Here is a 15,529-nt window from a genome sequence, read left to right on the forward strand (position 1 = left end):
GCAAAGTGAGAATGTGCCATGGGAAAAGTGGAGTGCAGAGCAATAGAGCAAGTTCAGTGTGTGCCATGCAGTGGCGTAGCCAAGGGTGGGCTGGGGTGGGCCCAGGCCCACCCAATTTAGGTTCAGACCCACCAAGTAGCAGCATACCTATAATGTGGCTGGCAGGGACCCCAAGCCCCACCAGCCCAAAACCCCCAACATCTTTTTGCTGCCGGTGAAAATCGGGTATTTAAAAGGTATATGGGGGAGAGGGGATGTTTGAAAGACCATATGGTATGCAGGCAAGAGAGGGAAAAACCAAATCACTTGTAGGACAAGGCGGAGTGCTGCCCACCCACCTTGGGTCCAGGCCCACCCAAACTTGGGTGTCTGGCTACGCCCCTGGTGCCATGGGGTTCAAAGGGGGTCAGAGAAAGCTGAATGTGTAGTATTGGGATGGGAGAGGTGGCAGTGAAAGCCGAGATTGTGCCGCAGGGCAGACGCAGAACAAATAGAGCTTACCACTGGTATGGATCATACTTGAGAGTGCCATGTTGGGTGAGGAAGAGATACAATGATAGCTGGGGAGGTGTGTGCCTAGGAGAAAGAAGAAGAGGTGGGGGGTGTGCCTGGGAGGAGGGAAAATAAGAGTTGGGAGTATTGCGTGTGGCAATAGACTTTAGGGGCAGACAGAATTAGGAGTAAAGAAGGCTGGAGCATGAGGAGGGAAAAGGTAGTAGAGAAGTTCAAGCTTTATGATGGGGAAATTCTCTGCAAAAATACTACAAATAATGCAGAAATCCCCCAGGAATAACTGAAAAGCTTATTTCTATAACCCTCTAACTCCAATGCAACTAGTATGGACTTAGCAGGTTTTGGAAATAAGCCATTCAGTTTTCCATGTGTAAAATAAGCTTTACACAACGGAAATGCTTTATAAATTTACTTCTGTATACCTGGAGACCAAGATTAAATATTCTTTGTTATGAATTTATCTTTAATCCTTTTTGGGATTCAGACATCATGATATATTCTATTGCTGATCCTGATAAAATAGATTTTTTATTGTTTTTCTAAACTGGATTACCTTTTTAGTTTTTTGTTTTTTTTTACTTTTGTTTTTAAGTCTAAGAAAGAAAGTTGCGCTGGAATTAAAGGAATTATGGTGTTCATATTCCTCTGAAGACTAACAAGTGGCTTTTCCTCTCCTCATGCAGTTGGAGCGTGGGAGAAAATCAAAATATCTTGCATGATGATACAGGATTTCCCAAATTAAATACACTAGAAAGACATCTGCACAAAATGTTAATGACAGACATGCATCATTTCTGCTTGTGCTTCATTTGCCTTATTGTAAGATGGGTATATAGAAAATGCTTCACAAGGCTGCTTGCCAGACTAACAAAACACAAGATGGGCTATGCGACTGCACATATTACCTGCTATTACAGTTAGGGACCATTTTTTTTTTTTTTACCATTTATTTTATTATTTTCAGATATAAACATATCAAAACAGAGAACAACTTTAATACAACCATATTGCTTAACACCTTTTCTGGGCTGTTCCCCATTTCTAATTCCACTCATTCAATTTCTCAGAACCCCTCTCACCCTTTCCCTTCCTCTCCCCCCCCCCCCCCCCCCCCCCCTCTCGACCTACTCATGCGTGCCTAACATTTACTGGCTCTTAGTGTCCCGGGAGGACAACCACTGTTCATAAAGCTTCCAAGTCTTTTGATGTTGTATTAAATGTCCATTCCGTAGCGCTGTGAGTTTGGACATAAGGCAAATGTATTCTAATTTCTGCAGGACTCTATGAAGGCCCGGCAGTGATGGTTGTTTCCAAGCCGCTGCTAATACCAGCTTGCCTGCCACAAACAGTTGTCCAGCAAACTGGTGTATTGGATTTGGAACTCCTTCGGGTTTAAAATGTAGCAAACAATAGTCCATCTTCATTGGGTAGGTTATCCCAGTGACCTCAGTCAGAAATTTCAGAAGCATTGTCCAGTATGTCTGAGCGTGTGTACAGGCCCACCAGATGTGGAACATGTCCCCTATTCCATCGCACTGTCGCCAGCATGTAGCTGAGCATCCTCTAAACATCTTTGCAATGCGATGCGGGGTATAGTACCAGCAATATAATATCTTGTGTCCATTCTCAATCATAGAACTAGAAATCGAGACCTTAAGCAAAGATTTAAATGCTAATTTCCATTGTTGAAAAGTATATGTTTCCTTCAAGGCTTCATTCCATATAGCTAAATAATGTTCTACGGGGTTGGAGTATAGAAGCAATGCTTCATAGAGTCTTGATATGCTCCCCTTACCTCCCCCTCTCATCATACACATTTCTATCTTAGTTTCTGATAAGTTAAGCTCATCTCTTGCCCTTCGCCTTATAAAGTCCTGTACTTGGTAGTATTGGAAAGCCTGTAAGGAGGATAAACCATGTTCCCTGCAGAGCTCTTCAAACGCTATTGTCGTATTCTCTTCCCACATTTGGCCCAACGTGCACAGACCCATATCTTCCCAGCCACAGTAGGCCGTGTCATGTCTTCCTGGTGTAAAGTGTGGAGCAAATCTAAGGTACATGTGCCGAAAAAACTTACGTCCTGGAAAAAACTGTTCTCGCACCCCACTCCAGGTGTGCAAGGGCCACTGCATCAGCGGCGGGCATCCCTTGATAAGTTCATCCAACTCCTGTTTAGCTAGCCATGGAATAGCCCTAAGCGGGAAGGGGCCCACCCAGCCCTGCTCCATCCTGACACTCAATTTTTCTGTGTCTGTGAACCAAGCCGCTATTGTTCTAAGATGTGCCGCCTGGTAATATAGGGTGATAGAGGGGACCCCCATCCCTCCCTGCTGCCTTGGTTGGTACATAACTTCTCTTTTAACTCGTGGTGGTCTTTTTTTCCAGATGAAGGAGAAGATGTCCCTCTGGAGGCCTCGTAGGAAGCTATCTGGGATGGAGATTGGTAATGCCATAAAGAGATACAGTATCCTTGGGAGTACTACCATTTTTACTGCACTTATCCTCCCAACCCAGGACAACTGTAGACCCCCCCATCTTTGCAAGTCTTGCAGCAAACGCTTCGCTATCTCGGGGAAATTAACCTGGTATAGCTCCTTGATGTCTCTGGGAATATTAACCCCTAGGTATCGAATGTATCGCGATGCCCATCGAAACGGAGTTGCCTGCTGCAGACGGGATTTTTGTTCAATGGGAATATTTATGTCAAGCACTTCAGATTTGTCCAGATTAATCTTAAACCCCGAGACTTTCCCGTATGCATTTAGCATCTCTAATACTTTCGGAAAGGAGGTCTCAGGATCTTTTAGCATCAGCAAGACGTCATCTGCAAAGAGAAGCGTCCGCGTTTCAATTCTTCCCAATCGTGGCCCCTTTACTTCTGGATGTGCCCTAAGCCTAACCGCCAGTGGCTCCATTACAATGGCAAAAAGCAGGGGGGACATTGCACATCCCTGCCTTGTTCCTCTATATAAATTGAAGGGCTCTGTCAGTCTGCCATTTACTCTAATGGAGGCCTGAGGGGTTTTATATATTAGACGAAGCCAGCGGAGGAAACGCCCAGTGAATCCCATTTTATCTAGCACTCCAAACAAGAAGGACCAGCTCACTCTGTCAAACGCCTTTTCGGCATCTAGTGACAGAATGCATAATGGAGACCGCGTGTCCTGTGCATGGTATACCAAATGTAGTGCTCTACGTATATTATCGAATGTCTGTCTCCCATGCACGAAACCTGCCTGATCCTCATGAACTAGAAAGGGTAAATGTTTTTGCAGTCGTGTTGCCAAAATCTTTGTGAAGATCTTATAGTCTATCCCTAACAGTGAGATAGGCCTATAAGATCCACAGAGCTGTGGGTCCTTCCCTGGCTTGTGGATGACCGTAATATTAGCCAAATTCCAGGTTGGGGGGAGCCCCGGACTATCCTCTAGGGAATTAAACACTTGCAATAGCAGCGGGGCCAACAGCTTCCCAAATGTTTTATAGAATTTGCCAGTGAAGCCATCGGGTCCTGGAGCCTTACCTGCCGGGAGCTCCTTAATAGCGTGAATAACCTCTTCCATTTCAATAGGGTGCGCTAACATCTGAGTGGCACTAGATGTCAGTCTTGGAAGCTCCAACCCCTCTAAGTAATCTGTTATCTCTATGTGATCTGTCTCCTCACCTCTGGTGTATAACTTCTCATAAAAGTCTTTGAATGCTAGTTCTATATAATCAGAGTCTGTGTGGGTGTCCCCTCCCTCATCCCTTAGGCTCGCAATTATGTTGCGGTTCGCTTGCTGTTTTAGCCTATAGGCCAGCAGACGGCTAGCCTTATTACCAAATTCATAGTGAGTCTGTTGAGCCTTCTGAAGACTCTCGGAGATATCCGCCAGCTCCAAATCACAGATTTGATCCCGCAGCCGGCTAGCTCTATCTAAGCTCGCCTGCTTATGTTCCGATCCACCACTATGAAGCCTGGCTTCTTCCTGTTCTAGTTGTTTCCGGAGAGTCGCCTCTTTTAACATCCGCTGTTTCCTAGTGTGTGCTTTCAGCGCTATGAGGTGACCCCGCATAACTGCCTTAAATCCCTCCCAGACTATTATCGGTGAAACTGTCCCATTATCATTGAATTGGATATATTCTTTAATATTGGTTTCAATGCTAACTAGATTAGCCGGATCCTGCAGAAGAGCATCATCCAGACGCCAGCTTTTCTGTCTCCCTCGCGTATTGGGTAATGTCAGCTGCATCAGAACCGGAGAGTGGTCTGACCAAGTTCTAGGTAAAATCTGCTGTGTCCCTGCCAATCCTGCTATCGCTGCTTCTCCTAGCCAGTAGTCAATCCTGGAGGATGACTTATGTACTGCAGAATAGTAAGTATAGCTGCGCTTTCTTGGGTGTACCCGCCGCCACAGGTCTATTAGGTGCCAGTGATTCACAAATTCGTACAATTTTGCTCTATCTCTTCGGCCATATTGTATGCTACTCGAGGAGTTGTCTAGATGAGCCTGCATGGTAAGGTTAAAATCCCCCCCCACCAATAGGGAGCCCTCTACATGTTTCTGGAGCAGTTGGTCCAACTCTGAAAAAAAACCCTCCTGCTGTGCATTCGGCCCATACACGTTTACTATAGTAAAGATCTGTCCTAACAGCGACATCACTACCAGGAGGTATCTTCCCCCCTTGTCTCTGGTCACTTTAAGTATGTTCCAAGGTTTATCACCTACAAATGCCATCATTACCCCTTTACTCTTTGTGTTGTCGCTATTGGACGCAAAATATATATGGGGATATTTCTTATGGTAGCACAAATATTCATGTCTGGACAGCAAGTGGGTCTCCTGCACCAGGACCACATCTGCTCGCAAACGGAGCATTTCCCTAAACAGGAGTTGTCGCTTTCTCGGGATATTCAACCCTCTGGCATTAATCAGTAGTAGGTTGATATCTGCCATAAGATGTCATAATAAATTGCTCTATTGCCTGCTAATCTCTGAGTCATTATGCTTCTTTGCCTATTTCCTAGTGGTTTCCTCTGATGAGCCCTCCCCTTACCATCCTGATAGGCCTCTTTCTTGTCCCTATCCCAGGGTTTCCCTCCCTCCCCCCTCCCCCCTCCCCTCTTTAGAAAGCTGCCCCTGTATATCACTAAGGGCATTCTAGAAGGAAGTGTAAGCTGTTCAGTCCGTGTTTCCGCGGAGGCTCCTACATCTTTGAGTAAAGCCTTATCTCTTTGCAATTTTTACCTTTCTATAAATTTAAGTGACAACAGAACAACATAACAGGTGTTTGCATAGTATTAACAAAACAAAATACATCACCCAATCACTTCCTAAGGTCCAACTTTTTCTTTTTTTGCAGCATTGCCACTGAGCGCACGTTCAATCAACTTCTGTCTTTTTGCCAATTCAACAATTGCTCCTTAACCGAGGCTTCCCAGTGAAGTGCTTCTCAATCAGGTCACTTTTGCTGCCGACTGTTGGCGTTTTAGGCGTCGCTGACCATTGCCTACTCGTTGCCATTTAGGCGGTATCACCCGGGTTGGGCCTCTCTTTGCTGCTGTCGTCGGGGTTGATGTCTCCATCTCGACTTCCTCTGGCAGCACTTCTTTCGCCTCTGCAAGTGTTCTTATGTGCTGCATTTTACCCTCTTTATAAAATACTAGCGCAAATGGATGTCTCCATCTATACCGGATCCCCAGTTCTTGAAGTCTTCTAGTGACTGGTTTGAGTTCCGCTCTGCGCTTCAATGTAGTGGCTGCCAGATCTTGATACACTTCAACTGTGTATGTATCCCACTTAAAATTTGGGGTCTGTCGTGCCGCTTTTGCCACCTGCTCCTTCATCTTAAAGTCTCTAAAGCACACTATTATGTCCTTAGGCAGATTGGCACGTGGGGAGCTGAATGCCCGGTGAGCTCTCTCAATGAGGATCGCGGTTGGTTCTATTGCTGTACCTCCAGCTGTTAGCAGATCACTCGTCAGTCTTTGTATAGTATCCTCACAGTCAATGTAGGCAGGGGACTCTGGCAGGCCACGAAACCGCAAATTACATCTGCGACTACGGTTCTCCAGATCCTCTAACTTGTCGAGGACCTGCTGGTGGGCCAGCTGGCTTTCCGTGGTTCGCTGATCTAAGGTCTCGAGTGCCTCTGATTGGGCATCAAGCCGATTTTCTGCCTCCTCCAATCGAGAACCTAGCTCTCTTATTTCACCTTTGAGATCTGCCCCCATAGTCACCAGCTCACCTCGCATTGCTTTCAGGTCTGCCCGAATCTCCTGAAGCCACTTCTGCCACTCCGGACCCATTTCTTCCTCGGGCTCCTCCTGATCTTTATTGGTGTGTGCTTCCCCTGCGGGTGTTAATTCTACCAGTTCCGCTACCGCGATCGCCCGTTCCGGGCGATTCGATGTTGCGGCCGCCATTTTGTTTTCGCCACGCGCCAACGGTGTAAATGCAAAGCGGGAGAAATGCAGTCTCTCCGTCTCCGTCTGCATCGGAAATTTAATCCCACTGTGTTGCGCTCTCCTCCGCTCGTGTTTTGCAGTTATTTCGCCGCTTGAAACAGGCTATTTAGCTTATAAATCTCCGCGGATTATACGGAGCTCAGCTAGCATGCAGCCATGCCGTTTCGTGACGTCACTTCCTCAGCCACAGTTAGGGACCATTTTAATAAAGGGTTGCCATGTGGCAACCTGGAGCTACCGCTGGCCCAACGCAGATGCCTGCCGTAGTTCCACCCCCAGCACGCTCCATTTCCGGCCCTAGCAGAAATATTGAAAAAATATTTCCACAGTGGGTTACCCGGCAGTAATCACTGCCTAGTTAGTGTGGGAGCCCTTACCGCCACCTCAGTACGTGGCGGTAAGTGCCACCCCTCGAAATGACAGCGTGGCAAGTGCGAGCTTTACCGCACAGCCATTTCATTTTTGGTTATTTTCGCCCACTGCAGTAAAAGGGGCCCTGGCGCGCAACAAAAATGGCTGCCACCCCTAGCCTAGGGCCCCTTTTACTGCTGCTTAGTAAAAGGGCACCTCAACCAGGGATCGACTAACACAGAAGAACAAAGATCCCCTGCAAAAAAGTCACCAGAAAACACACACAGCAAGGGGTGACACAAAGGATAATGCAGAATAAAAATGTCCAATATACTGAAACAGTTCACATCAGAGACTTTATTCACAATAAAATGGACTCGACACAAATCGAGTTTCGACCACCAAGGCCTGCTTCAGGAGTCTCTTAATCAGGGAACACAAGAGTGACAGAAGATCTGCAGTGTAAACACAGCAGAACAAAAACAGCAGACCAACAAATATAGAAAGCAGTTTCAGGACTTTAATTCAAATACATAAATACTTTTGCCTGACATGACCACATTTCACCAAGAAATAGTCATTCACATTAAAGTAAATAGAAAAATAATTATGAATAATAAACATATACATTTAAAAAACTACATAAACTAAATCATACCAGACTCATGCAAACAAGAACATGCAAAAAATATGAGAATAAAAGCATTAAAACAGCAGCATCCAATGTCAAAAAAGCTTTGTACAGTGACCAGGATGTGACAAGTGGGCAGAATTATTAATCATTGTGCATAAGAATGGAATAAGTTTGTGTGAATACTCAATTTTATCAGTGAGTGTACAGCTTATGCAAACAAAATTAATAACAGTACATAGAGAAGTAAAATAAAAAAAGCATGCTTCCCTCTAGAAGTAACAATCAGGCTCAATTCTAAAATAATTATCACATCAAGTCAATAAATATAACAGCAAGGTTTCAAAAACAATAAGAACTAAAAAACAAAAGTCATTAAAAAACTACTTTCAGCTCTACAGCAAGTCCTTCAGAGTTTCTCCAGCAAATCATCCTAACTCTGTTTTCTCAAGGTTTATATGACAAATGATCACCATACAAAACCTTTTTTGAAATTGGATATTGCTCTTTTTAATGCTTTTTTTTATTTTATTTTATTTATTAGTATATATCATTATTTCACTACAAATTATGAATATGCAATGGGCATTAACAACAGGAAATACAAAAGGAATAACACTTAAAGCCTATTCGTCCACAAATTAAGAAACATTTGGTTCCAGGAATCAAGAAATATAAATAACAAAAGGCAATAAAAAAGAAAAAAATAATCCCCACCAGTTGCTACCTCGGGGTTAATGATCCCAGCCTGCTATTTTATGGAGGGCATACAACATTCATATCTACTCTAGCATCAAGAAATTCTTTTAACTGTTTAGGGTCAACAAATTGAAACTGTCTGCCCTCAAGCATTAAATTACATATACAAGGAAATCGTAATACAAAATTTATTCCCAATGCCAACGCTCTAGGACGCAGTTCCAAAAAGGCCCTGCGTCTAGCTTGAGAGGTCAGGAAAAACACGAACCTTTGAGCCCATAAACAAGTTTTCTAAATGTCTTAAGGAAAGTCTTAATATAGCATTGCGGTCAGGCTCCAAGACAAAAGTAACAAGCATAGTAGACCTCTGAGTAATAATCTCCAGTGAACTCTCGAGGAATGAAGTTAAATTCATTCCATCCCCCACCACTGGGGGGTTTCCATCACCCCCCTGTGGGTTCCAGATGTAGTAGGCCCGTGTTATGGGGGGCAACGAATCCTTGTCCATTCCAAGAATGTCCACCATATATTTCTTGACCATTTCAACAGGTGAAATTAAAGGAGACTTAGGGAAATTTAGAAACCTAAGATTAAGTCTCCGAATCTGATTCTCCAGGTATTCTGTTCGTTTATGAAGAAAAATATTGTCCTTAACCAAAACAGTCTCTAAAGTTCCCATTTCTTGCAATTTGGTATTCAAATTTTCCAATTTCGAGGCCTGCTGCGCAGATACCTATGCTTGGAGTAGCGCAGCTTCAGAAATAATTCTTATATTATCAGTGTTCTCTTTTAATGTAGGTTGCATAGAGATTTGAATATTGTGTACCATGTCCCATAGTGACTCTAATGTCACAATTGCAGGTCTAACCACGCCAGAAATTCCAGGAAGGGGTTGAATTTGAGCACCAACTTGAGATAGTTTAGAAACAATATCTAAAGGAAGTACCTGTAAAGCTGATTGAAAAAGTGCTTCTTTAGGTTGGGGTTCATATTCTATCGCTGCAGACCTTCCCTCGAGCAGTTTGGATTGAACACCTTCATTCTCCGTCCCTGCTTGGGCTGCCAGCAATTCCCTTCCGGGTTGAGGCGGAGCAATGCGCTCCACAGGGCTCAAGGAAGCTCCGTTAGCGCTCTCAATCGACGCCGATGCGTCGAGAGCGGCAGAGGGGGTCGAAGTTCCCCGAGGTCCCGGTAGCTGCTTTGGAAACTGCAGAGTCGTCTGCCGTAACGCCGAAGATGCCTCAGGAGCCGAGGAATGCTCCTTAACTTTCCCCCTCCGTTTCCCCATCAAGTAGGTTACAGAAGCAGCGAAACCAGCAAAAAACAACGGAGTCACCTCAGCAGCAGACACAGGTGCGTCCGGTCAAAGCGCCATCTTGGAACCAGTACCCCTTTTTAATGCTTTCATTCTGATATTTTTTTTGCATGTTCTTAACTGCTTTGCATGGTTCTGATATGATTTGTTCCATGTAGTTTTTTTATTTGTACATTTATTATTCATAATTTTTTATCTGTTTATTTGTATGTGAATGACTATTACTGTGTGATTTTAATTTTTTTATTGTCTTGCTCATACAGTTTTGCTTCTGATACTGCATGACAAAACATGGCTACATTAGGCATAATTAGTCATCTGTTTCAATTAAAATCTTAGATACTGCTTTCTACATTTGTTGGTCTGTGCTGACACATTCATACACAGAAGAAAATCCTGGAGAAGGACCACGATGGACTGGAAAAAGTAAAAATGAGAATGAAGTGGATAGAGCACCGTTCACGGAAGAGAGTGTGTATGAACAACTTGGAAAGCTAAAGGTGGACAAAGCCGTGGGACCGGATGGGATCCACCCCAGGATATTGAGGGAACTCAGAGAGGTTCTGGCGGGTCCTCTTAAAGATTTGTTTAATATATCCTTGCAGACGGGAGAGGTTCCGAGGTATTGGAGAACGGCGGATGTGGTCCCTCTTCACAAAAGTGGTGATAGGGAAGAAGCTGGAAACTACAGGCTGGTAAGCCTCACTTCGGTTATTGGAAAAGTAATGGAAGCGATGCTGAAGGAAAGGATAGTGAATTTCCTGGAAGCCAATAAGTTGCACGATCCGAGACAACATGGTTTTACCAAAGGGAAATCGTGCCAAACGAATCTCATTGAGTTCTTTGATTGGGTGACAGGAGAATTGAATCAGGGATGAGCTATGGACGTAATCTACTTAGATTTCAGCAAAGCTTTTGACACGGTTCCCCACAGGAGGCTCTTAAATAAACTGGATGGACTGAAGATAGGACCCGAAGTGGTGAACTGGATTAGGAACTGGTTGACGGACAGACGCCAGAGGGTGGTGGTGAATGGAATTCGCTCGGAGGAGGGAAAGGTGAGTAGTGGAGTGCCTCAGGGATCGGTGCTGGGGCCGATTCTGTTCAATATATTTGTGAGTGACATTGCCGAAGGGTTAGAAGGTAAAGTTTGCCTATTTGCGGATGATACTAAGATCTGTAACAGAGTGGACACCCGGGAGGGAGTGGAAAACATGAAAAAGGATCTCAGGAAGCTAGAAGAATGGTCTAAGGTTTGGCAATTAAAATTCAATGCAAAGAAATGCAAAGTGATGCACTTAGGGAATAGAAATCCACGGGAGACGTATGTGTTAGGCGGGGAGAGTCTGATAGGTACAGACAGGGAGAGGGATCTTGGGGTGATAGTATCTGAAGATTTGAAGGTGACGAAACAGTGTGACAAGGCGGTGGCCATATCTAGAAGGTTGTTAGGCTGTATAGAGAGAGGTGTGACCAGCAGAAGAAAGGGGGTGTTGATGCCCCTGTATAAGTCGTTGGTGAGGCCCCACCTGGAGTATTGTGTTCAGTTTTGGAGGCCGTATCTCGCTAAGGATGTAAAAAGAATTGAAGCGGTGCAAAGAAAAGCTACGGGATTTGCGTTACAAGACGTATGAGGAGAGACTTGCTGACCTGAACATGTATACTCTGGAGGAAAGGAGAAACAGGGGTGATATGATACAGACGTTCAAATATTTGAAAGGTATTAATCCGCAAACAAACCTTTTCCGGAGATGCGAAGGCAGTAGAACGAGAGGACATGAAATGAAATTGAAGGGGGGCAGACTCAAGAAAAATGTCAGGAAGTATTTTTTCACGGAGAGAGTGGTGGATGCTTGGAATGCCCTCCCGAGAGAGGTGGTGGAGATGAAAACGGTAACAGAATTCAAACATGCGTGGGATAAACATAAAGGAATCCTGTTCAGAAGGAATAGATCCTGAGGAGCTTAGCCGAGATTGGGTGGCAGAGCCGGTGGGGGGAGGCGGGGATAGTGATGGGCAGACTTATACGGTCTGTGCCAGAGCCGGTGGTGGGAGGCGGGACTGGTGGTTGGGAGGAGGGGGTAGTGATGGGCAGACTTATACGGTCTGTGCCAGAGCCAACTGGTGGGAGGTGGGGCTGGTGGTTGGGAGGTGGGGATATTGCGGGGCAGACTTATACGGTCTGTGCCCTGAAAAGGACAGGTAGCACATAAGAGTTTATCTTGTTGGGCAGACTGGATGGACCATAAAGGTCTTTTTCTGCCGTCATCTACTATGTTACTAACCAAGTACATCATCTTTGTTTCACAAGGGCCAGTTCCCAAAAGAAAAGAGAGGCATTATCCTATCCCACATTCCAAAAAATAAGAAGATCACGCAGGATGTAGTATCCAACTACAGACCCATGGCCTCCATCCCCCTGTTTACCAAGGTGATGGAAAGCATAGCTACAACACAGCTCCTGGAATATATGATGCATTTTTCAATACTGCACAGTTCTCAATTGGGCTTCCAACCTAGCTACAACGTGGGAAGTGTTCTAACATCCTTGGTGGCAAAGTTGAGAAAGGAGATTAGCATGGGTAGGAAAGTCATAATCCTCCGGTCCAACATGTCCTTGGCATTCGACCTGGTGAACCATGAGATGCCGCTAAACCTACTAGACAACCTATGCATAGGAAGCAAGGTACTATCCTGGTTTAAGGGATTCCTGAGTAACAGATCCTACCACATGAAGATGTCAGGATGTCTGTCTATCTGAACGGATCCCGGAATGTGAAGTGCCTCAAGGTTCCCCATCTGTCCATTACTATTTATCATTCTGATGGCCCCCTTAGGCCAGAAACTGGAGGCAAGCGGGTTTAATACATACATCTATGCTGATGATGTCACTGTACTCATCCTCTTTGTGAACAACATCCTGGATGTACTAGACATCAAACGTGCGCTTGTTCTGATGGAGTCATGGGCCATGACCTTTAAGCTGAATCTCAACAGAGATAAAACGAAGTTCATGACAATAACCAGCCCAATCAAGCTAACAGTAAGCAACAGATTCTCTATTGATCAAACAGAATACTCTCTGGACACCAGCATCAAAGTGCTGCGTATAATACTTGACCAACACCTAACATTAGAACCACAAGTGTCAGCCTTAATGTCAAAAGTATTCAGGTCACTATGGCAACTGTGATGACTAAGGGCCTGTTTTTCAAAAAATACCTTTTGCATCTTGATCCAAAGTTTTGTCATGTCCCAGATAGGCTACTGCAATGCAGTATTTGCGGGATGCAGAGAGTACATCTTCAAAAATCTACAAACAATACAGAATACCTCTGTACATCTGATCTACAGCACATCCAGATACGATCATGCCACACCGTTGCTGCAATCCCTACACTGGCTACCAACTAGAGCAAGAGTGGTTTTCAAAATTTGTGCTTTCATACACAAGGTTGTCTATGGCAATGCACCCAGCTACATGATGTAATTAGTAGAACTACCACTACCAAATCTCAAGAAGAAGCAGAGAGACCACCTAGTAGTCCACTTCCCCAGCTATAAAGGGATAGTCTATAAATTGGCCCATACCACCATCTTTCCATACAATGCTTTGTGCAAAGACATACGACATGACACCAGCTATGAAAGTTTTCGTAATTGAAAATTTCTGTTGATCAATGTGAACTAGATCAGTGTTACAAAGTATACCTGGTAATCATGATCACATACCCCACCCTCTTCCACCCAGGACCCATTCACTCCCTATGGGCTTCATGCCTCAAACCAAGGAATAGTGTACTGTAAACCAGATCTCTCCCCCCCCCCCCCCCCCCCCCCCCCCATTCTTGTAACCACAACTCCTTTGCTCATTGTGTTGTTATGCATCCTTGACCTGTACTTGTTGTATATCTACTTATCTTTTGTAAGCCACAGAACTTGAGTTCCCAACTCTGATGACTGTGGGATACAATTCTAATAAATTGAAGTTGAAATTGCTTCAGTTAATCAGACATAAATGTCATTTTTATAATAAATGCTAAATTTTGAAAAATACTCAAATTTAACAAGTGAAAAATACAAATAAATCAAAACTGCCAGCTTCTCAGTCCTCTATTTCTTATGTAACTGTTTGCCACAGAAGTTAACAACACACTCCCAATTTTTCCTACCAACACAAGTTATCAAGCCCTGATCCTTCACTCTTGCAGCAGCACTTGAGGCCCCTCTGTCTCACCATCCCCTAAATCACAGGAATACAAGTTCACCCCAACTCGACCAATGTGTATCCATCCACAGGCTCTCTTGGGCCAGTACCACAACCACTCCAGCCCCTCTAAACAACAAATAAACGAGCTCCTTAATAATGAGCAGCTGCTACAAGAAGGGGGATGAAGGCATGATACTGACAAGCATGTAGTTCAGGCAAATGATGACCCTGTGCTCTTCTACCTACCCATTTAATTCAGCAGCCTCTCTCAAACTAAACTTTGATAGCAGTCGTCTCCTTTCTGTTTTACTAGGGCGGATGTCATGGCAATTTATCTTTGTTACTCTTTTCACGCTGTACACCTGCCTGTGCTGCCTTCTGAAGGCAACTTTCTGAGGTAGCACTGAGACAGGCTGGTGTCTTAGCTCTGCAAATGTATCTTCTTCCCAGGTTGGCCCCAGAGCTCAACTGACATCCCATCACAGTGAAACCCTGGTCTCTTGCTTGGTGGCACTACTAACTAGTTTACACAGTTAATCTTCTGCACACATTTTTCTTTTCATCTACCCCCACCACCTTCAAGGTACAACTTAGGGAGGGAGAATATGTGTGGTAGGGAATGAAATCCTCCTTTAGAGATAAATGAGGTGACTCTAGTACTAGTGATCAGCTGCTGTGCCAAAACTATTTTATTTCAAGTTCAATTTCAATTGTTTTGCATATCCACTGCAGGTTCCAGTGGGTGGGAAATCCTAAGAGCTGATCTCCATTGTGCATGTGTTCTGTTTTCTCTTTAATGGAACTACCTTAACCAAAACATATAGTGGAGACCTGGAGGTTACTGTGGATTTCCTCACAGAAGTTGATAAATTGGTGCAACTCATCGAGTGTCCAATCTTTACATGTAAGAAACTCATATACCTCTACCTCTTTAATTAGAATATCAGATAGTTGTTTGTATACATGTGAAATTGTCTTTGTATGTATACATTTTTATGGTATGGCTGAAGTTTTTATATGCTTATATAAGGTATGGCTACATATTTATTTTGTGTTCTGGATGTTTACATGTGCATAGTTCTATTTTATGAATTGCTTGCATGTCAAAGAAAGATGCATGGGGCTTAAAAACTGGTGAAATAAGGAATAATAGCAAATGATTTGTTATAATAACTGCTATGCCAACCTATATATTCATTCACAAAATTATTTTTCAAAAAAAGTAAAATAGCCTTGTGATTTATCAGTATTGTGTTCACAGTCATGTTAAAAGGCAGAACCCTCCAGTAAGTATAACAGAAAATAATATTGGGGTTCAAGCAGAGCATATTGCACCTAATGGGGGCAGTTTTCAAATAGCCC

The 15,529-nt window shown here is 44.0% G+C and overlaps 1 protein-coding gene across 1 annotated transcript in view; it reads left to right on the forward strand.

Annotated features, from left to right (window-relative positions):
- The window catches only part of VAC14 (VAC14 component of PIKFYVE complex), a 573,384-nt gene that overhangs the window by 459,820 nt on the left and 98,035 nt on the right, over positions 1-15,529 (forward strand). Inside the window, exon 17 of the mRNA XM_030203598.1 lies at positions 14,992-15,071. Within this exon, the coding sequence (XP_030059458.1) occupies positions 14,992-15,071 (80 nt within the window). The remainder of the gene's footprint in view (positions 1-14,991; positions 15,072-15,529) is intronic.

The sequence above is a fragment of the Microcaecilia unicolor genome, chromosome 5 (genome assembly GCF_901765095.1).
Source record: "Microcaecilia unicolor chromosome 5, aMicUni1.1, whole genome shotgun sequence".
Taxonomy (NCBI): Eukaryota; Metazoa; Chordata; class Amphibia; order Gymnophiona; family Siphonopidae; genus Microcaecilia; species Microcaecilia unicolor.